At 29.3% G+C, this 24,166-nt stretch overlaps 3 protein-coding genes and 1 long non-coding RNA gene across 4 annotated transcripts in view; 2 read left to right on the plus strand and 2 right to left on the minus strand.

Moving 5' to 3' along the window:
• The first annotated feature begins 284 nt into the window (after window positions 1-284).
• LOC113375413 lies at window positions 285-1,577 on the plus strand. Its single transcript, XM_026615350.1, has 2 exons — window positions 285-666; window positions 1,237-1,577. The coding sequence occupies exons 1-2, from the start codon at window positions 285-287 to the stop codon at window positions 1,575-1,577; spliced, it is 723 nt and encodes a 240-aa protein (XP_026471135.1).
• Window positions 1,578-4,096: 2,519 nt separating this feature from the next.
• On the minus strand, window positions 4,097-8,933 carry LOC113378208. The gene is made up of 3 exons (XR_003367158.1): window positions 8,745-8,933; window positions 8,529-8,629; window positions 4,097-4,132 (listed from the first exon to the last, which is right to left on the minus strand). It is a non-coding gene; the product is annotated as an uncharacterized LOC113378208 (long non-coding RNA).
• Window positions 8,934-11,049: 2,116 nt separating this feature from the next.
• On the plus strand, window positions 11,050-12,144 carry LOC113377565 (translation initiation factor eIF-2B subunit alpha-like). The gene is made up of 2 exons (XM_026617927.1): window positions 11,050-11,162; window positions 11,224-12,144. The coding sequence occupies exons 1-2, from the start codon at window positions 11,150-11,152 to the stop codon at window positions 12,114-12,116; spliced, it is 906 nt and encodes a 301-aa protein (XP_026473712.1). The 5' UTR covers window positions 11,050-11,149; the 3' UTR covers window positions 12,117-12,144.
• A 316-nt stretch (window positions 12,145-12,460) lies between these two features.
• The window catches only part of LOC113377516, a 43,660-nt gene continuing 31,954 nt past the window's right edge, over window positions 12,461-24,166 (minus strand). The window contains exons 3-8 of the mRNA XM_026617868.1: window positions 22,255-22,404; window positions 17,221-17,271; window positions 16,513-16,598; window positions 14,059-14,203; window positions 13,489-13,533; window positions 12,461-13,010 (exon numbers count right to left, since the gene is read on the minus strand). Coding sequence (XP_026473653.1) covers window positions 12,927-13,010; window positions 13,489-13,533; window positions 14,059-14,203; window positions 16,513-16,598; window positions 17,221-17,271; window positions 22,255-22,404 — 561 coding nt within the window. The 3' untranslated portion in view covers window positions 12,461-12,926. The remainder of the gene's footprint in view (window positions 13,011-13,488; window positions 13,534-14,058; window positions 14,204-16,512; window positions 16,599-17,220; window positions 17,272-22,254; window positions 22,405-24,166) is intronic.

Consider the following 24,166-nt stretch of genomic DNA (forward strand, 5'->3'; position numbering starts at 1 on the left):
TACATATGAACGGCATCGGACATGAGTGGGGGCTACGCATGTCTACATTGAATGAAATAGTAATAGCCGTATAAGTGCAAATATATTAGAATTTTGAAGAGAGAAAGAAGAAGTGAAATGATCTAGTTGAACGTATATATGTTGTGTTACAATTAAGTTTTACATCAGTGTTGATCAGTAATCCAAACATCGACGGACTTATTAATATAAATTCATATAATTTCTTTGAAATTATTAATTAATCTATCCTCTGCAGAAGGATAAAATTTTAAAAATAATTCACAATGGCAATGTGTTTAAAGCTAGTATGTGTTCTTATTGTGAGTGTTTTGGCACAGTGTTACGCGGATAAGTGCAATGGAAGCTCGTGTCAGCATGGAGCGCGGGTCGTACGGGAAGCTTTGGAGCAGTATGGTCCCGCAGGAAGCGCTGACGTTATGAATTTGGTCGATGGAATTGAAGTTGTCGAGGTTGTGCCACTAGGTGAAGCAAGGGCCAACGGCGGCGGATCACCATCGCCAAACGAGCCCTTGCTGAGCCGACTGGCCAGATTCCTCGAATCACACGAACTCAAGATTAAATTAAATAACTTAATGCCTGGATCCCAAGTTAGAGAATTCTTAACCGAAACTTACAAGGATATCGAACAAGACAAAACTCTCGGAGGTGAGATAATCGTGTAAATTGGTTAGCACAAATGGATTAATGCGTGCAATTATGAATTTTTGTACATGTGTATTATATAGGTGGATTCATAATTTCTATTACCTATATGAATACATTCATTTTAATAAATAAATTTATTTATAATATTATATGTCAATAATATAATTCAACTCAACGCTAAATTAAAAGAAAACGTATGTCTCAAAAAATTAAATCATAATCAAGTTCTATATAATTTAAATCGTTTTTTGTTATGTTTGAAAATATAAAAAAATAGTTTTGATAACATTATAAATAACTAGAAAACAAGCAAAAAATTTAAATTAAATGTGAAAGCTGTTTAATTCCATTAATTTGATAGCCTTTAAAAAAATGTTTCAGCTAAATATGCTTGATGCACTTAAATTTGATACAAAATAGACATATAAGTTTACTTTGCATTTATGTAATTTATCGTAAAAAAATATTTTGTGTTGTTTATTCAATAACGAGTAATTTTATATCTGAACTAGAAACATTGAGCTAATATTCGTAATTCCCTTATATAATTAATTTGACATCCTCCTACAGAGGCACGTAAGAAGGAAAAAGGAGGCAGCGGCATCATCCTGATGATGGCTTTGATGATGGCAAAGATGAAGGCTATCCTTGGTTTCGGTGGTATCGCTGCAATTGCCCTAAAAGCCCTCGGTGTTGCCATGATGGCTTTGATGATTTCAGCAATAATCGGTGTCAAAAAGCTATCCGAGCACAGCCACGATGACGGCGGCCACCACGTGAGCTACGTATCCATCCCGCACCACGACGAACATCACAGAAGACGGCGAGATGCCGAGGCCGACGCAAATGCATTTGCATACCGCGCGTGGCGTCAACAGTACGAACCCAAGACCGCTCACTATGCATCATGATGATCGAATATTTCGATCCCGGCGACGAAATATGCGATTGATCCCGATAACGGGCTAGTAGTAACACATTAATTTATTCAACTATTTATATCTTCGATTTAATGCTGAACGTTGTGACGCGATTGTTTATAAAAGCCCCACATTACGGGCGATGTACATAATTTATTGTATTTATGAAGTATTGAGTTAAATATTTTATAAATTTATTTATTGTTATAATATATTATGAAATAAAGTCAAATATACAAAACTTTGGTAACTTACTTTCACCCACAATTGGAAGAGGAAAATATCCGGTTCTTTGAACTTAGGAATCAAATATCTTCTCTTCTAACAGCGAAGTTTTCAGTTCTTACAGCAAAATTTATGAAGTTCATATCAAACACAATGATGAAGTTCTGGCTGAATATGATTGCAAATTCGTTGGAAAAAAATAATAATATCATTGTCATAAAGCTCGTAAAACGTTAACTAATTCTCTAATATAACTTGATTTCTCACATTATATCAATTACTCGATTTTAGATGTCTTCTTTATTTAATAAATCATATAGCTATAAATCATAAATCAATATTTTTGTTTGATTTTTACACATTTGTTACCATATCCTGCAATCTAAGTACCATTTAATGAACCAAGAGCTACTGAACCTTTTGAATAACGGTGTTTGTGTCAATAATTGTCCTCAATAACTGTGAGGCTAAAAATTATTGTTTATGGTTCTTAGAGTGCTAACAAGTAAGTACAAGAACTATCGTTTGGCAGGTTTCAGCCCTGCACATCATAGTCGCCCACAAGTTTGAAAATGCATAAAAAACGAAAATTATACTTTTTCCTGTGAGCTTCAAATTTTTATACGATTCAATTTACTCATTGAGAAGTTCAAAAACCAAAATATCAGGCGATTTCAACCTGCACAAGTACCCGCCAGATGTTTGCATTTTCAAACTCCTGCGCGTCCACGATGTGCAGGATTGAAACCTGCCAGACGATGGTTTTCGTGCTTAGGACGCTAAGTACAGAAGTCCATTTTTTCTAAAATCTCAATATTCTCAAAAATCATTTTTTCTCTATTATTTCAAACAAATTTAAAGTTTTTCAAAATTTTAAATTACGGTACCAAAAGTTCAAGCAATTTGCCTTAAGGCACGGTGTCATGCACCACTAGTTATTTTTGATTTATAATAATATACCTATATGTTGCGCTATTGTGGGTAAAATTAATCGTTCATTTGTAAAAATTGCTCAGCGATACACTTTGCTCGAAATTTCCAGTTTTTGGATAAACACGCTAATTGGCTACTGTCAGTGCTTTCTAGAATAATGATGTATAAAAGAAATTAATCCAAGTGGACTTATTCTTGAACATTTCTAAATGGCTTCAAAAACATTATAAACATATATACCGTGTATACGAAGAAAAGATTATTATATAGAACAAAGTTATTTACAATTATTATATCTATATATTTTATAAAATAAAATCATCAGTGTGGACTTATTCTGGAACATTTCTAAATAGCTTCAAAGGTTTACTAACATTATTCCGTATACAAAGTACAGAGTTATTTGTAATTAATATATCTATTTATTAATGTAATTGAGCTCAGATTCAAACTGTGATGCAATGGAATTTGTTCAAGTTGCAAGAAAAGCAAAACAAACAGCGTTACATTTACACAAATAAGCAGTAGGTAATTCAAAGTATTAAGGACAAATAGACAAGAAATAACATTATTACGGTGTATCAGCTTCAATCAAGATTACTATTTTATTATAAAATTGTTATAAGTTTAACAATTAGCAGAATAAAATATTACTAGAAAACTTAGGCCATTAAAATGATTGACACACAATTTTTAATAAGTTCACCAATTAGATGTAGATATTAGAAGATAGAGAAACCTATAATTCACAAATTTATATTCTGAAGAATCGACCTGATTACTATTTAGTAAAGATCGGTGAGGCTATTTCTTCATAATTAGTTGTTAAACTTTTGAAAACCACTTTGGAATTTTTAAAAATGTTTGATACGTTTCTTTTACTAACGGGTGGTCCATCTAGTGGTCCTAGTGATTTAGTGATCTTACGGTTTAGATATTTTTGTAAAAAAATCATATAAAGTATTATATATCGTTAGAAAGGTCTCAAAATTCTTAGTTTTTTTCCCATATATCGCAACTTCGAATTCCGCACGGTGTGGCCTACAGGCAAGTTGCTATAGTTAAATTCCAATTTTTAAAAGGGCCACCCTATAGTTCGAGTCCGTTCAGTAGCGATGTTTATTTTTACTTTGAAATATATTAAAACTATTTTGCCATTTGAAAATGAGCCCGTCACGAACACTGCGGTGTGAAAGAGCAATGAGAAACCTCTCGCACTATTCTTTCCTGAACTGAGTAGAATTTTAACTCCGCTCACGGGCCTGTCCTAAGGCAGTACTACCCATTATAAGTATTATTATTATTATATATATATATATATATATATATATATATATACAGGGTGTCACAAACCTTGACGTCAAGCCATAGTATTGACCTCACATGTTCTGAAAAAAAATTAGAAAAAAAATCTCACTTTGTTTGAAAATTATGAGCCCTAAGTGCAACCTAAGGCTTTGATGAAATCACCATTTTTTGGTTTTTGTAGTTAATGTTTAATAATTTTGTGCATTTGAACTTTAAAACCACTATTAGCAGGCACTTTATCGACTGCAAAAACATGAGAAAAATATCCTCAAAATAAACTATTCAAAGCGCAAAACACCTTTGAACTGCGACAACTTCTACTGTGACAATTTTTTGTTTTTTTTTTCAATGTGCTCTGAGCTGTTCGGCTGAAACTTCTCCTTACTTCGTATTTTTAAAAGGTAACCCAATGGTTAATCCATCCATATTTGATAATTTTTGTTATTAGAATTAATCTAATGGGGCTGACTTTTTATTGGTGCAGCAATGCCGGGCAAGGGCTATTTTCACTTGGAAACATATTGCTATCTATATTTCCAAGTGAAAATCGTTGTCACTGCTGCCTGACAACAGGCTGCTCGAAGTGGGTATCGAACCCGGGACCTCTGAAACAAGTCCCGTCGCTCTTAACCGCTTACCCATGGGCGAGCCCAACTGTGACAATGAATTATAACTTTCTTCATATTATACAGTCGCGTAAACGTTAATAAAACAATGTTTAAATAAGGCCACTGTGTTTTTGTTCATATATGCCTTACACTATAAATAGTATTAAACACTAAATTAGGCAAAGCGCTAATATTGATTTAAAAATTATTTCCTACAATCTAACATTTTTCTATCTATATTCTAACCATTCAAATAGTTAAAATTTTCAAAAGATTCTTATAACTGAAATGGTTCTTCGGGTGAATCTTACAGATATTAAAAAACGAACTTATTGGCATGGAAACTACAATTTGCAGTTAGTGAAAACATGTAATCATCAAACTACAAAAATATATGTATTTTCAACAAAAATAAATGTAAATTTGTTATAGATATTTTTATACTTTTTGCATCGTACCTCTAAAATTAGTGAGCGAAAATTGAATTAAAATCGGTTCAGCCATATTCGTGCCATGGACATACATCCAGGCATAACACATTATTGAAACGTGAATATTCAAAAACAAAACATTTTTTAATTTGTTTGCAATTTTAATAACTTAAACTGCCAACGGAATATTAACCCTTACCGGTCTCCCTGAGAGATCACATAAATCTGTTCGTGCGCGACACCCAGCTGTTTGTATGCATTCAAACTCAGTTTGCATTCAAAATTTCAAACTGTTAAATAGAAAGATCAAGGATGGGTAAACCGTGCCCGTGGGTTTCATGCGGCCTTTTAAATATTTTTCTGCTGCCCTTCAAGCATTTCTATAGTAGTATTTTTTTTTAATGTATTTTTTTCTTGTTTCATAAATTTATGACATATTTACTTTTTTTAATTTAGTATTTTTATATTATGATGTTTATTAGTATATATCAAGTTTTGTAAATTATTAACTTAAATGCGACCCGAGAGTTGAAAAGGTGGTCATTCTTGAGAATTAATGTGTGCAATGAAAATAGTGTTCTCTTTTCAAAATTTACTAATAGTTATTTTCGAAGTATTTTCTAATCTTTTTTTTTAATGCGGTAAAATAACCGTACAATTCATAAAGCAAAATTTTCATAGAAAGCAGAGTCATATAAAAAACCAGGTGGGTACTACACTTTTCTGTGGAATGATATAAAACTGTGGAAGATGCTAAATAATTAACGACAGTGGGATCAATGCTCTATGCCTTCTTGAAATTTCTTTAAACTTTAACATACTGCAGAAAATAAATTTAGATATTATTGTAAATGTATGTTCAATGACCACCAAATTCATATCAAATAAGTTGGATAAGATAGACAATAATATCAAATTTACAGCAGGTACGTTTTTGTCAGAACGCCGCACCGAGTTGCTAGTAGGGTTTGTCGGTTTTCAAAAACCGGTTTTAAAAACCGGTTTTTTGACGAAATTTATGAAATTCGAAAACCGGTTTTTTTGTAAAAAATCTTATCAGTCTGCTATGGTTCCCAGAAAGGTTTTGTGTTTTATCTTTTGTCTAATGTATATATTAATTCTAATGTTTATACGAGTGTTTATATTATTTCCGATCAATGGACTTCTTGTTTCTTTATGTGTAGTTTATAAGTTCAGTATTCAGTGTTCAGTGCCATTGATCGATATTTGATATAGATAAAATAAAAAATGTAAGTAGTTAACATATTTTATTATTATGAAAATATATATTATTATTTAAACTATTTATATTTTTGTAGTCTAAAATGTCAGACGTGTAGAATTATTTTAAAAAAGTAGACAAAGAAAAAACGCGTTGTATTTATTGCAATAAAATGCTTTCTTGCAAAGGATCAAGCACAATTTACATAATCATTTGAAAACAGTACACGATAAAAAAAAAGAAAAAAATTGTCGGATGCCGGCTCGACTTTACAAACATGTACACAACCACGTATTTTTAATTTTGTGAAAAAAACTTGTTTAGAAGAAATAGTGTCAAAGCTCGCTGCATTAGATGGACTATCAATTAATTGCATAACAAAAAGCTCATTTATAAGAGAGTCATTACAAAAACGGAATTATTGCTTACCACAGAATAATTCTAGGGTTATGGAACTTATTTACAACTTTTACGAATCTATAAAACATGAAACTATAAATGAAATAAACTGTATGAAAAATAAAAGACAAAAATTTTCTATAACTATAGATGAATGGACTAGTAAAGGAAATCGAAGATATTTAAATATTTTTAAAATCACAATTTTTTTCAAACAAAAAAATAATTAGAATTTTGAAAATTAATTAATTGAAACTACTGGAAATAGAAAATACTCGCGGCTTAGCTTAATTGTTTTTAAAACTAAAATTGATATTATCAAGGATGTATCTAATTTTTTAATTGAATAAATGTATTTTTTTTATTTTAAATTGATTCATTTTTTCGAAAATTCGAAATTTTCTTTCACTATCATAGAAATATTTACATTCTTATATGTGAAAATAATGCATAATTAACGGATAATTATTTTCAAAATTATTTAATCCACATAAACTATTATATAACTATTTTTGATTTACTAATTAAAATTAAAATAATTTTGTTTACTATCCATAAAATTTAACAATAAATAATTTCAATCAAATACTGCTTAAAATCGCACTAAATTTGTGGATAAATTTTTGTTATTAACAGAATATTCGAGCAAAAATTTATTTCCCATATAAAATTCGAAAACCGGTTAAAACCGGTTTTCTGGCAAAATTAAAATTCGAAAACCGGTTTTCTGAAATGTCGGTTTTTGTATAAACCCTAGTTGCTAGTAGATTGTTTTTAACTCGTTAACTTACAATAGCGAGCAGAGCCCGCTTACGATGGGTAGGCCAAACGTAAATATTACGGCCATCGTCCGGTACGGTGATTGAAATTATTACAAAATATTTATACGAAACTATAAAACACAAAATTATTTTTAATTTTGTGATAAACTGTACACTGTGTGAAAAAATAGTCACAAACCCTGCACCAGTTCGAACGACTTTAGTCCGACAATTTCGAATCTAAATCATAAGTTAAGGGGTTAAGGGGTTAAATCGGTGTCGGCCGGTAAGGGTTAAAAAGAAATATAATAAAATAAGCTAAATAAGGTATTTGAAGCATGTAAAACACCTTAACTTACAATGACGAGCAGAGCCCGCGTACAATGGCTAGACCAAACGTAAATATTGCGGCCATAGCCCACGTTCGATAATCAGGCCAGAAGAAAATATTACGGATTACGGACATGGGCCGATACGACAATCGCAAGTATTACAAAATATTTATACAAAACTATAAAACACAAAATTATTTTAATTTTTGGGGCTCGCCCGTTGTAAGCGGTTAAGAGCGACGGGACGGACTTGTTTCAGAGGTCCCGGGCTCGATACCCACTTCGAGCAGCCTATTGTCAGGCAGCAGTGACAACGATTTTCACTTGGAAATATAGATAGCAATATGTTTCCAAGTGAAAATAGCCCTCACCCAGCATTGCTGCACCAATAAAAAGTCAGCCCTATTAGATTAATTCTAAAAACAAAAATCATCAAATATGGATGGATTAACCATTGGGTTACCATCTACAAAAATACGAAGTAAGGAGAAGTTTCAGCCCAACAGCTCATAGGACGTAAGGTTCTGATTGCTGTTCAAAAAATAATAAAAATGAAAAAAAAAATTGTGATAAACTGTACACTGCGTAAGAAAATAGTCACGAATGCTATGCCAGCTTGAACAACTTTGGCCAATTTGGAATTAATTATTTGGAAATATTGATATTTTTTTCACACATATACCTATTTGTTTTATATGAAAAATTCGGTATTAATTGTATTACCTTGTGCTGTAATGCTTTATCATGGAACGTACTTAAGCGCATTTTCATTCCATGTCATCTCAAGTTATCATCAAATCCAAGTTATCATCAGATTTTTGGTGCTAAAAGAATAAAATTATTATTAACATTTACCTAACATAATAATGTATTATCAATCATTTTAATTCTAATATAATAATACATGAGTACTGACGCAATCGTTACTATCATACGCACCGAACAAAAACAAATCGAAAAATCTTTATTGAGTTTGATGCATTTTATTGTTTGCCAGCCAACACACTTTATTTTTAGAGTAAAGTACAAACACTATAACACCATTTTATGTTTATTTACGACTATCACCATTTAGTATTATCAAATGTGCGATAGAAAAAAACTGTAATTTTGACAACTGGCAGCTCACTCGCCTGCGACCGCCTGCGACCGCCTGCGACCGCCTGCGAATGTGCCTGTTGCAATACTAACAACTTGCAAGGCGCAAATGCTCTTCATGCTCATCCTAATTTATAAACTTAAACCTTATTTGTTCATCATATCTAATGAATTCTAATTTGAAAAATTATACATCAATTGCGTAACAATGTTTCAAACATATTTTGAAACGTATATGCCCTAATACATAATTTAACTAGTGGTTATGGCATCGTGACTTAAGGCAAATTGCTGGAACTTCCCGTACTGTGATGAAATATGCGAGGAATATTAAATGTTTTTAAATAAATTATTATAAATATTGTAACACTGTCTAATATTTATAAGAATTGTATAAACTGAGTTACAAAGTTGAAATCTGAATTATTTTCGATATACAAAAAAAAATTTTTTTTTGAAAAAAAAATTTGAAACAAAAATATTTTTTTTCCAAAAGCAATTATTTTGTTAAAACAAGCAGAAAATTCTTTGTATCATTCAAATCGGACGCTAAGTTCCCTCAAAAACTGCCATTTTTTGCACATATAGCTCTGTATTTCCGAAACGGCTGGACCAAAATCTAATCACCGCTTCTCCCCGTCATTACGAATTGAATGTTTTTTGGACCATTCAAATCGGATGCTCCATTCTCTCAAAAACTTAATATTCTATTTTCTGCACTCTTTGCTCCATATCTCCGAAACGGCTAAACCTGCCTTTACCAAAAACTAATCAGCACATCTCCTTATCAATAAAAATCGAATGTTTTTTGAACCATTCAAATCGGCTCTCAATGTTTTTGGTTTTAGATTATTGTAGGTACATGCAAGAACTGTTCACCACTGTTTTCAATTAATGGCATGCCATGGGTTCAGCGTGGTTTGCAGTTTTCTGATCACCTTAATATGTTTTTCTAATTTCAGCTTAAATATGTGTTGCCCATGTTCAAAGTCACTCAGAAGTTGACTGGTAATGTTCATGATTAAGTATATAACGAACATTAATTTGTTTAGAAGTGGAATTCTTTAAAAACTTAACTATAAACTAAACTACAAACTAATCCATATAAAGACTGAAATCAAGAATTATGATACTGTTAATGAATATATAGCATGTTTAAGCCTTTTCAAATGTATTACATATAAAATTAAAAATCCAGTATAAACTTTCAAAGTCAAGGAACTCTAAGCCAAGAGTTATGACACATATGTATTCAATGAATATAAAGCAACATTTTCAATTAATGCATATAAACCTAATATAAACATTCATTTATCACCCTCTTCTTTAATGATAGAAGTTTGTATATTTGCTAAAATGGTACATACATACATAATGTTATCAGCTAAAAATCTAAAAATAAGATCCTTCGGTATATGATGCAGTATTATAAAAACTCTCAATCTCTGTATAACTCGTTCAACATGTATACGCACATGAGTACGTTTTGATGATATCTTCTGGCAATAGTAATCCATTTTGGACAAAAGGGAGATGAACAAGAACAGCCATATTTCTTAATTTATCTAATTAGGTCCGAATAGGTGGAAATCCTGAATACGAAGCACAATTGGAAACTATATAAGTCTTTCTTTACTCATGAATTTACCGTTGTAAATATAGCATCTCCAGGTTCTTATTTATTTAATATTCCCGAAAGCATAGTAATTTGGGTGTCAGTTATTCAGCCCAAACCCACATCACCTACAAAGGAAATAAAGCCGGATGGCTTTATGAACACATGGCATTCTATTATTGTCTAGGAGTGCAACCAATCAGAACCTATAAATAAATAAGATTAATTGAAGTACTTTCAAAATATTATTTATATTGTAGCTACAAAAAAAGTTTTACACACCTTTACTGAATACATTCTTTTATAGTTTGAGTATGTGTAGGCTGCATGGTCAATACTATGTGGAGTATCAGTCTCAATCTCAAAACAATCAAGAATAACAGAATAACTCTGCATTTCGGATACAACTTCATTAATTGTTTCTTCAACGGTTTTGTCTAATCTTGTATTGATAGCCACATCCTTATCTATGGCTCATGGTATTCTAATGTTGTCTAGACTGATAGCTCTATGTGCTTACCTAACGAGTGTAAACGTCAAAAGTATCAACATAACCAAACAAATATTATTTCCTCAAGCTTCAATTACAAATGATACTTTTAGTTAGTACGCAATATTATTGATATAAAAAATGGATCGTGAAGGTAAATAATACATAATAATACCATATTTCTCCAACGTTGATCTTGTCTATGACCGTTTCAGAGATAAAAACATTTTTCGAAGACATATTAAAAACAGAAACCGATGTCTCTGCTGGAATGGCTGCAATTCGAACACTATTAAAAGTTCTGGAATGTTATAATAGTGAAACCGTACAGGAACTGCATGCTTCTCTACAATCTGCTGTTGAAATAATGAGGAGTACCGATCAACCAGTAACAGCAGTTGCTTCAGGCTGCGAACTATTCTTGAGGTTCATTACATTAGCTAAACTAGATCAGGAAACCTTTGCCGAATGCAAACAAGTCATGTTACATCGAGGAAAATTATTCTTAAAGAAACTAGTCGAAGCGAGAGGTATCATAGCAAAACTAGCTTCACAGTTTATAACCGATGGCTGTGCAGTTTTAACACACTCCAGATCAAGGGTTGTGCTCGAAACATTGAAAGAAGCAGCCAAAAGTAAACATTTTCATGTGTTTGTTACAAACTCAGCACCTGATAATAGCGGTGAAGTGATGTGTAAAAATTTAGAATGCGAAGGTATACAATGCACACTTATTTTGGATTCCGCTATTGGCTGTATTATGGAGCAAATCGATATAGTTATGGTTGGAGCCGAAGGTGTAGTGGAGAGTGGTGGAATTATTAATAAAGTTGGAAGTTATACTATGGCATTGTGTGCTAGGGAAATGAAGAAACCATTTTATGTACTTACTGAAAGCTTTAAATTTTCTAGATTATATCCGCTTAGCCAACAAGATGTGCCTGCAGAATTTAAATACACTACAACAACACGCATACAAAAGAATTTAAGTCATGAGCACCCTCTTGTAGATTATACACCACCAGCATATATATCATTGTTATTTACAGATTTAGGTATATTAACTCCATCAGCAGTTAGCGATGAATTAATTAAATTATATTTATAGTTTATCAATAAATATAGTAGAAAAAAATTGCAGCATTATTTTTGTATTTTATTCATCTTATCCATATTAGTAGTTACTATCCATATTATATTCTTCTTTTATCTATGTTACTATCATACTAATACCTTTTTTATAGATTGATATTGTTCAAGTCATTGAAGTTGAATAAAGTGATTTTTATTTATATCTCATTTGATAAAAACAATTATGCGAATGTACGTAATATGACTTTGCACTATATTCTAAAACTTCTTTAATACAATATAATGCAACATATTATTCATTATTGTTATAGATACCAACATTTAATTTAATATATATACATACATGAAGTAACATTTGTTTTTTTTTTTTGAAAAATAAAATAAAACTTATATATGGAACTACCATATTGTTAACTATAATATATTTTAGAAGCTAATTAATGTTGCAAATACAGAATTATAATAATTTCAATATGTAGTTTGGATATTTTAATATGCTCTATTTCAAAACTAAGCTTTGACTAGATTACACTCATTGAACATATTAAATAAAATAGTCTGTAAATATAGACCATTCTATTAATATGAAAAAAAGCATGAGAAGCATAAAATGTAAACTTTTCTTAAAATTAGGATACTCTGAACAAAAACAATAAAAATATTTGATAAAACGTTGAAGCACATCTTAATGCTTGTTTATTCAATGTTATTATATTATTAATGTTAAATAATGGCATACCTGGAAAAGCTATAGTGAACAATAATAAATGAAATTTTACATTGTTAATTAAATTAATTTGAACATCCTATTACATTAATAAAAAAATTAATAATTGCTTTGGTTTAAAACGTGGTGCATTAATCTCTTGAATGAGCCGCTTTGATGAATTTCTCCAGAATCATTCAAAGGCTGTAAGATAAAATAAAATATATAATCAAAAAAAGTATTTTGCAATCACTTATCATAAGCAATAAAGAAACATAACATAGAATTGATTTCAAATTCTTTACAAAAATTTGTTGTAAATAACAATGAATAACCATAGGTAAGTAGTCAATAAACTGATTATTTATTGGGAAAACATATAATATTCCCGAATTGTTTAAAAAACTGTAGATAATAAATGTTATTGTTGTCCTTAGACCTAATTATATAAACACAAACATGGATTTGAAAATGAAATCCTCACAATGTAAGTATATAAATGCATTTTGATGCTAATTATACTTTCTTCATTGATGCGCATTAACAGTAAAAAAAATTATTTGGTTTTATTTAGTTCCCATTCCTATAATTCTACAATAATTTACCAAATAATTGTATCTATTAAAGGCAACTTTTTAATCATATTAGATAATTTTATTTATATTTCTTCATTAATACTTACATATTGATTCTGCTGATAATGTGGTTGGCTTACTGGATTTGGTTTCTAAAAATAGATAATAGTGACATTCGTAATTATTACATATTTAAACATTTTAAAATAATAATGGTTAACATTTGCATTGGAAGGATAGTAAAAAATACATTTTCGTAATTTGTAATATAAAAAATATAGATTAGCCATAGATAAACAAGTATGAGATTAGCCTAGACCGAAATGTGAATATATCCTGCCCAAATACTAAGGGGATATACTTAATTGCCTATAGAATGAATCCTTTCAATTATTATGCTCGTATTTTTTGTGCATAAAATAACAAACCAGACTTTTTCCACTTCCAATCCGAATAAAATTTTTGCAAACCAATTGAAATTACATGCTTTTACTTGTTCTGAGAATACTAAAATTACACATTTACACGTTATTTTATAATTAGGTCAATACAAATTAGACAAAGTTGTATTTGTAGAAAACAAAACGTTTGTATTTGTTATAAAATAATTATTTTTTAAGATGTATCGATATTCTTTCGGTATTATTAACAAAACAGTAAATATGTATTAGAATTACCTTGAATTGTACAGTTTTGGTCGGTTGAAACACTTTTGTTTGGGCTGGAGTACTGACTTCTTGTATTTCACCACCGTATACTTCTTCCTGCAAAGCTCTAAAGGTCTCACTCTTGGCGGGATCGTAAACAACAGTCGGTTTATATCTACATAAAGAAAAATTATTAATATTAAATATTAATATAATGATTATTCAAGTAAAAAAACTCATTATCGTAATAATTTTTATAACCACTTGGGGTTAGTAGTATTTTTTTATGAATAACGGCCCAAGATAAATAATTGAGAAAAAAATAAAATAGCTGAAGCACTAATAATATAATTGTGCCATTCAAAAAGGGTTACAATATTTGGGTAATATTTTTGAAAATTATTTAACTCAATTTCAAATATTTAAAACTAAATATATTAACTCATTTCAAATATTTAAAATTCGAATATTTTATTTTTCAAAATAGTATTGTATGACTTGTATTGTTATTATTGTGTATTGATATTAATAAATACAGAAAATGGTATAACTTTTAGTTTGCTTGCCAATAAAACCATGATTATATTGATTATCATTATTCATTATTATCTATTATTACTATTTATAAAATTATAAAAGTAAATTTGATTGGAAATGATTATATATAAAATGTATGTTATAATGATATGTGGCAAACTTAATTCTAATCTTTAGGATGATAATTTACTGCAGAAGTAAATTGTGTAAAGTGGTAAAGCCCATGCGGAGAAAATTTAGAATAAATAATCAAGTAGAATACACCTTACCCCATTTTAGAATTTTCCGCACTCAACATAGGGTCTTTTGTGCTCACTTTCTTCACTCTTTTTCAGAACTGATTATCTTACTTTAATACAAGACTACTTTAAACTTTTAATACCTTAACAAGCGGACACTTTACTGGACCTTAATAAGACCTGCATTGTTGTACTGCTATTGCTCCAGCATGGAACACGACAACAAAGACTAACCGACGGAGGCTACAGACAGTACAAAACAAAGCTTCACGACTAGCACTCAACAAATCAAGAAACCCAACTGACGAGGCACTATTGCTCTACAAAATACCATACACGAACAGACTGACGTACCGACAGCTTTTGGACCAAATAAAGAAGCTCGCAAGGAACTTTTACCTCAATTGTAGGAATCACCCTAATACTAACCACCAGGCACTTGGTTACTATGCACAAGAAAAAGTTTGGTATGGCAAACGCGCCATGCCAAACTTGGAACATAATATCTCATTATGAACGAACAGATTGTTATGTAATTCTTATTTTTTCCAAAATATTATTATAATATCTAGTAACTCTTCTTTACATTTTTCTCTCTTTAACAGGTATATTTTTATTATGATGATTGAGATAAAATGCAATTGCGATATTTATAAGAGTGTAACACCCTTGTAGAAAACTCAAATGTATCACCTTATTTGGGGCACACCTAGTGAGAAAATTTCAAAAAATTGAATTTTGAATTTTTAAATATTTCGATAGGTTATAACTTTAAAAATAACATACTAAAATTTTAAATCGATATCATAAATAGTTTTTGAGTTACAGCCATTTAAAAGAGTATATATAGTATATAGTATAACGGAGATCATTAAACGCGTTTTTCTCGAAACAGCATTTTTCGAATTTGCTGGAGTGATTACTCGAAGACAAGTGATCCGATCGCTATCAAATTTTATTTTGCATCTCTTCTATATAGTTCTCCATACGACGACCCTCCAGTTTTTTGATCGTAACAAAAATTGAATTTTGGCAGGCCAAAAACGGCCAAAATTTTGGAAAAAACTTAACTTTTTTCAGGAGAAGGCTGCAATCACTCCAGCAGCCGAGGATCTTTTTTTTGGCGCCGCCGGAGATTGAGTGTTATTTCAAAAATATTTAATATTTTATTTCAAAATTTATACTGAGTATTCTCAAAACATGTAAAATATACCCTCAAAATTTTAAATAGATGAATTCACTAGTTTTTTTTAATTCCCATAAATAACCTTTTATAGGTTGTCACACAAAGCGTGCCCCTTAATTTAAATAAATGTTTTCAAATCTAAAAAAAATCTAATCTAATAACTTTTACACTTGTATGTAATATTCACATTATATAATGAAATATATGTTTTTCAATTGAATTGAAAAAAATAATAATTAGTTTAATATTCGCTTTTTACAATTTTTATAGTTTTAGTGAAAACATGTTTGTCATTTTGTTGAAAACATATTTGAAATCTCGATCTCATTCATTTATTAAATTTTTTCTGGTTTACCTTTTCCGAATATAAGAAAATTTCGTGATACAGTTGGTGGCGCCCCTATTGAGTGCGGAAAAAAATAAAATTGAGGTATTGGCAAATGTGCTGTGTTTTCGATTTATTAAGCCTTGCTAAAAAATTAAACGATAATAAAATAATTACATACTAAATTGATTACTTACGGTAGGCTTGTTGTATGACGAATCGCTTCGGCGACGTTAGCATCGGAATAGAGGCCAATTGGAGAATTGAATTGTTTATGCACAACCTAAAATATTTAATATTATTAATACTAATCACTGGATGTTATAAATTAGTTATAAAATAAAAACAAAACAATTAATTAATAATGTATCAAATAAAATTAAAACTTTTTTTTTTATTAACTCTTTTATTTACAACTGTCCAGTAAAGGACATTTAGTAAATTTAATGAATTTACAATAGTCCGCCGAGAAGGGGCATTGTATACTACATTGTCATGTTGGAAAAAACAACTCAGTAGTTGTTTTTTCCTTTCTATTTTCTTTTTCCTTTCTATAAAATTCACAATATTTGAAAATTAAAACTTGAAAAGCTAAAATTAACTTAGATGTTAAGAATCCTGATATCTTAAAATATACCAGATTCCTGTATAAATTTAAATATATGTTGCTCTAAGATTATTTACAAAATTTTATTTCACATTCTGTTTAAAAAAAATGTACATCTTGAGAAATTGAGAAAAGAACGACTAGGCGTATTAAAACATTCAATCTTTTCGCTAATGCTAAAACTACTGCTATTTCATTCTATATTCCTTTAATGATGTTGAATTCTTAATATATTATCTACATTATCAATAAATTAAATAAGATGTAAAAATGAAAAAATATTTAATTAATAAACTACCTTGTTTGCTATGCTATCACCAGCCACTCTGTGTAATACTGAATCGGCAACCTGTGAATAAAAAAAAACAGTTTAATCGTCTTTGATATTGTTTATTGTTTTATTAAAAAATATATATAACACTATCACAAAAGAATTATTTTTGTACAGGTCTAACAACATATCGATGACCATTGAACAACAAACACAATAAAATTAATTAATAGCTTAAAATTTTATTATTGACGTATTCTTGGACTACGGCCTTATATAATTAATTTTTTTATATTATGAAATTATTAAGATTAACATTAGGATGTTTATGATAATTTGAGATTAACATTAAAATGTTTATGATAAATAAACCTAATCACATATATTGCTCAAAATTTTAGAAGGGGGAAATAGTTAGGAGCAATGTATTGGAACAAAACAACACTTATAATTAGAGCAAAAATTCGTCAAATATAACAGATTTTGTTATTCAATTAGATATAGTAAGCAACTTTATGTTATTTCAAAAAAAGAAAACTTACAATATGAAATAATTTTGAAACCCATATGTAAGAATAATAAATTAAAACCTCAATCATGAAATTATTGGACAAATATATAATAGATTTATTTGAGTCTTTGAAGCAATTCTTCTTTATCAATCCGTTATTAGTTGAATATTTGTTATATTCGATGTATTATGAAATGTAAAATTTATATTGCAACTAATATGTAGATAAACAATATGTTTCACTTTCGATATTATACAATTACATAATGCAATATTAGACAAACAGAAGAAAGCATTGTCGAGTGAAAGTCAAACTTGTTCACAAAGGATTTCTCACTATATCGCAATTTGAGTTGAACGTTTCAAGTTATAATTGGAACCAGAATATAATTTGTCAACGTAAATTTTTACACGGATGTTCATGATTGTATATAGTATTACAAGTAACCATTAATTTGCAACTTTCATTAATTAAATATAAATTACAGTTCACAAATTTACTTACACATATTTATAGTATAGTTCATGTTTTTACTTTTACTTATGAGGGCGTCTATTAATCAAGTGAGGTTTTTAGGGGGAAGAGGGGTTTAATAAAAAATCTCGAAATATCACGTGGGGAAGGGAGGGGTGTAGTAAGATATCACGTATATTTATTTTTTAACTGATCTTTTTAAAAAAATTCAAACAATTTCAAGAAAAATCGAGAGAATTTAGGAGAAGCAACAGAAAACTTCTTTTCTCATTTGTAACAACATTTAAATGTGAAGGATTCAACATAACTGATCAAATAATTGCTATATATACATGTATATATATATATATATATATATATATACTAGATGACCCGACAGACGTTGTCCTGTACCCAAGTCTAAAATTCAAAAGTTCAATTTTTTTAAAATATTTTATCATATACTTTTTAATATCCTATTTGATGTCAAGCCGTTGTGATTCATTTATGTTCTTATTATAAGCAGTATAAGAAATTCAGAAAAAATAGTATCTGCGGTTAAAGAACAATATCACACTTGATTTTACCACACAACATAATTGCTTCAATAATTTAGTCTATAATTTTCATAATCTCGTATGATATATTGGTTGCTTTTTGGCAATTACAATTTCTAAAGTACATTTTTCTTACTAATAATTTAACAAACATTATTGTTCAAGTTCAAATCTTAGGTGAATACGTTTGTAAAATCTAGTTCTTATGAGCACTCTCCGATCTAAGATCAACTTGCTAAATATTCCATATCTAATGCCATACAAATGAATTTTTGACACATCAAACAAACTATGAACATGAAAATAGTTTAGTAAAGTAAACCAAAATGCGACATGCATAAGCTTAAAAAATAATGTATATGCAATTTTGGACATATTGCGTTATTTATTAATCTGAATTATATAATTTCATCTTCCAACATATACTGTTGACTGTATCTTATGTTATTTTAATTTCTGGCACATTTCAGCTGCTTTTCGGCAATAATAATGTAGATATTACATTTTTCTTGTATATAATATTCTAATATTATCTAGGCTCATAATTTCAGCTAAATTCAAATTTCAAATGAATTGACATTTCTAGTAGATGGCAGTTTAAATGTTTTCAATGTCAAACAATGATAAGTGTTTTTTAGTAATTTTTGCAATTATTTCTAGAATATTACTAGCTTTATCGTTTATTAAATCTTAAAAATTTCCTTTGACAAACTCTAAAAAGAATGATCAAAATCCGAATAACCGTTTAGGAGAATTATCAAATTATACAACACCAGAGTGTATGTTTATCGGTTGTAAGATCCAGCTGATACTTTAAATTAAACATTTTAAATTTTGCAATGTATATAGCTATATATCTTTTGAAATAAATTATATCTTACAAGAACAATACACCATGTAATTCAAATACGAGATAATTCTACTATTTGGAACGCTGAATTCTAGATATTGGCACAACGGTGCAACGCTTCTTGACATGTTTCCAAATAGAAGAATCCAATCCATGATATTTTAATGCACGTGAGACACGTGTAGTTGTACCAATGTATCGAATTTCATTTGTTTTTTTTTTTTTTAATTTGCACCACAAAATTGTTCAAAATGGTACAAATGTAAATTTGTTATAGTCGCTCATTTGTCTGTCTATCGGTCAATCAGGACTGTTTTCTTCCTAGCAGAATTGCAAATATTAATCGAAAATTTGCGGTTCTTTAGAAGCAAAATTCAAATATGGAACTAAAGTTTCAAAAAAGCTTTGTTTTGGCAGATTTGTGTAGGTGTCTGTCAGTGATTTTATGAGTGAATACCTTTGTCTACAAATTCTTGTATATTTCTTGGCAACGATAAACACCATGTCAACAAAATATTTTCATGTCATTTTAATAAATTATAGTACTAAATTATTAAATAAAATAAATCTATAAGTCAACTTTTCATGCTAAACGCGTAATTGCTTTAAATAGTTTTGAACTAAAGATTGGTTTGCAAAAATCTCAACATGAATATAATAATTTCAGACAATTTTTTTAAGAACTAATTTTACTAAAAATAAAAATTATAGCATTTAGAAAATTATGAGGTCACAAAACGTCAATTAAGACCGTAGTCTGAGAACTTTGTAATGGGCTACAGTACGATGTTATATTTACCGTTTTGTAATATAGAGTTAATATTATTATTTATTTTTATTAATAGTTATATTATATATTTAATAACCATTATAACTCTAAACTATTTTATTATAAAAGTTTCTTAAAATGTGCTCGACAACATAAAATATTTTTGTGTACATATTAGTTCGTGGAATATGATGTTGCAATAGGATGGTTTTAGCTCGGAAACGTTTGCTGCAAAAACATTGGGTTTTACGTACGAAATGTAATATTTTCCTTGATTTCACGAAGCCATCATCTTAAATAGGAATCACAAATATTTATCATTTCACTGTGGCAATCACATAATCCAGAAATGTAGGTCTATGGATTAAGGATTAATGAGTAGATTTTCATCTCGGAATCTCACTCCGATTTATTGGCAACTGCGATTGTGCTAACAATAGACAACTTACTTGGACTTACGTACAATTGTGTGCATAAAATGGAACATTCTTTAACATTTAGAGCATATTGTGTTTAGTATGCAAACCATGCCATTATTTAAAAAAAATAGTATAAATTAATTTTTGGTAAAACGTTTTTTAAAAAATATATTGCAAATTATTCAAACTTATAATGACTGGTAACAAAATTTTAACTGATAAAGGTAATATTAAATATAATCATAATTATTTTATTGTATCAACATGAATGTGAAAAAATAGTAGAGGCGACTGGGTACGGTTGTGCCAGATTTTATGATAGTGAAAGTAGTCGTAACAGCTAGACTATACTGATTTTGAGATAGGGTCCAAAGGAAGAAAGATGAAGTATGTTTGCTCAAACAAGTTTCCATTATTGCATTGAGTCAGCGCCCTATATTAATATGATCTGTAGACCACTTTGCTTTTAAATAGCTAAATCCAAGTTTTTTTGTTAGATTTCTTTTAATAAAAACTATTACTTGTATATAGATCAAAGATCACTTTGTTTGTTATTTTACTGTAAATTGAACATTAGTAATTAATTATCAATAACTAGTTTTGTTTTATGCGGCATGTATTTGTTGTGACATGTATTTCTTGTCCTTTTTGCGCGCAATTTAAACAGATAAAAAATGTAACTTAACTTAGACAAAATACCATGGAGAAAGAGAAGAGAAAATTCAATACAAGGAAACAAAAGATTTCACAAACATTTCTTGTTTAAAAAAATTGGTTTTGTCTTATATTGTTATACTATATTCATAAGCTATGTTTAAATGATAAAGTTGTGTTGCGTTACATATTTCTGACAAAAGAAGTCGTTATAAATCATTTTAGTGTTTAAACCTATTGTTGCTTACCCTATTTTTATGACTGTCACAACCGTCCTTCGGGTGTGGACGATTGTGTCACTCGCCCTTTTCTTGTATGATTTTATTTTATGACTAATCTATTGTATTTGTAGACATTATTTAAGTATTTCCTCATAGACATATATGTAAATTACCATTTAATTTACTTTTCTCCCAGTTAACAGCTAAATTAACAAAATATTGCTGATCAAAAAAAGTGACACAACCGTACCCAGTCTTCTCTACAATAATTTCGATGAAATTTGAGCAAGGGCATTCCATCCAGTATATACAAAAAATACACAAAATATATCAAACATGTCAATATTAATAATATATTAAATAAAAGGTGAAGTCCAAATATATAACTTAAATTCAAATTTTTCTTGAAACTGCGATCCAATCACAAAAACTTTGAATTACTGAAGTCCCTTTAAAGATATCAGGTTAGGCACCTGATATTTTATTAATCAATACTTTCTTAGTATTGATGGAACTTCCAGCATCCAGAGCATCCAGAAATGAACCAATATGATGCACCACTTAATAAAGTATTTTATACTTTTGGTTTCTTTCCCTTATTAATAAATAATAAACAATTTGCCCACCTTTTGCTTCATTAAAACTTCATGATTTAATGTTGACTGAACGGGAGCCCTCATGGCCGGATTCGGGTGGTGGCGCAGATAGCAATCATTAGCATTTGAGTCGCGCTTCACCTTTGCACCTGGTAGCACCAACGGGGTCGTTCTGTATGGCTAAAAATAATTAAACAACATTGTTATTGATGGCCCCATACAAGTTATATGAAATAAAAAATAATTGTTTTTATTTTCTTTCACCATATAATTAACAACCGTTCTAAGTGGCAAATATAATAAATAAAGTGAGGCGATGCGCAAAGGCTTAATTTGACTTTGAGCAATTATATTGTGAAAATCAAACCAACCATATCACAACAAATAACTGACTATTTTCAGTAAAACTCCTAGCTACATTACAGATATGCATTTTTTTTGCTGTTTTTCTAGAATTTGTCGCTAGTCTTTTTTACCCCACAAGCAGTATGTCCTTTTTTAAAAGAAATTTTACGAAATAACAGCTACATTATTCAACTAATGCAAAATATAAATTTCACGGGTACATTTTTACAGAGATATTACTCTATATAACCTTGATGTAGCATTTTCTCAAAAAAATCATCAGCAAAGTTGGAATAAATATTTATTTAACTTATCTCTTGTAAAATTGCTTCTTTTGCCTTGTTTATTTACTATTTTTTATTGTTTACACCTTTGCCAGGGTAAAAATTCAGTCGGTCTGTTTTACCCTACCCACGCATGAGTTTTTATAAAATTAATTTTTATATAACTTTGCTCTGATATTTCATCAAAGATTTTGAATAAATACTTATTTAAATTACTCTTGTAAAATTGCTCTTTTAACTTAATTTACTATTTTTCATTGTTTACACTTTTATATAAAGTTAAAGTTCAGTTGGTCCTTAAGGTTATATAAAAAACGGTTGAATTTACCTTAAAACTAACAATACATCTTAGAAAACGTATTAAATAAAAATTATATTAAGGTCTCGTAAACTAAACAATGCTCACAAACGAAAAAATCTAACAACGAAAAAAAAACTTTTGCTATGGATTTTCAAACATCGGCGTCGTAAGAATCAAGGTGATGGCTGGTTGTAAATATTTTTTCCTCTACTTTCAAATATTGTTATTAAAAATTCACTTGTTTTTTAAGATATCGATGGTGCAGCTTAGATAATAAATATATTTCATGTAATAAAATAGACAAATGACAATAAGTGTTAATAAAGTGCAAGTTTCAATCATAAAAATTAAAAGAAATGAAATGGAATTGTGTTTTTTGTGCTTGACAAATTTACAGTCAAAAGACCTAGTACAAGGGTATAGGATGTCTTCTATTTATTTTAATATATGTTAATAGATACTATTATAATTTAACATGTTTTCTACTCAGCACATTGACTTTTTGCGCACCTTATTCATGGAACATAATATTTCATAAAGCATATATTAACAGATAGAACCATGAAATTCTAATTTTTATTCGGTGTACATGCAATTATAATTCCATAACTACCAAAAAATTTCATATTATATTTATACATACATACACATTATATACATTATACATATTATATATACATATGTGTACTTGTGTTTGCATATATTATAAATAAAAATAATGTGTAACCCCACTAATCCATAATTTATATCGAAGATAATAACACATTCCATGTCTCATAATATAAATTCTTTAAGCATATTTTATGCCTCTATAATCTGTTAATGCATATATTCACACTTCATATATTTTATAACCTTCACAACCTTGGATTACTTTAAATATTATGTCTGGTTGCAGAACTATTTACAGAAAAACAAAAACTTCTCCTTCAGGAAATCATGTATTTATAAAATAAATAATCTGAATGAACGGAATTGCCAAACGTTTTTACATTTTATCTCGGTTGTTAAC

This window comes from Ctenocephalides felis, unplaced genomic scaffold (genome assembly GCF_003426905.1).
Source record: "Ctenocephalides felis isolate EL2017-DRISC unplaced genomic scaffold, ASM342690v1 CF-g0.4_SCAFFOLD_01886, whole genome shotgun sequence".
Taxonomy (NCBI): Eukaryota; Metazoa; Arthropoda; class Insecta; order Siphonaptera; family Pulicidae; genus Ctenocephalides; species Ctenocephalides felis.

Coding starts and splice junctions, on each gene's coding strand:
- LOC113375413 (XM_026615350.1), top strand. CDS start 285: ATGGCAATGTGTTTAAAGCTAGTATGTGTTCTTATTGTGAGTGTTTTG. Junction 667..1,236: donor ACAAGACAAAACTCTCGGAG/GTGAGATAATCG, acceptor ATCCTCCTACAG/AGGCACGTAAGAAGGAAAAA.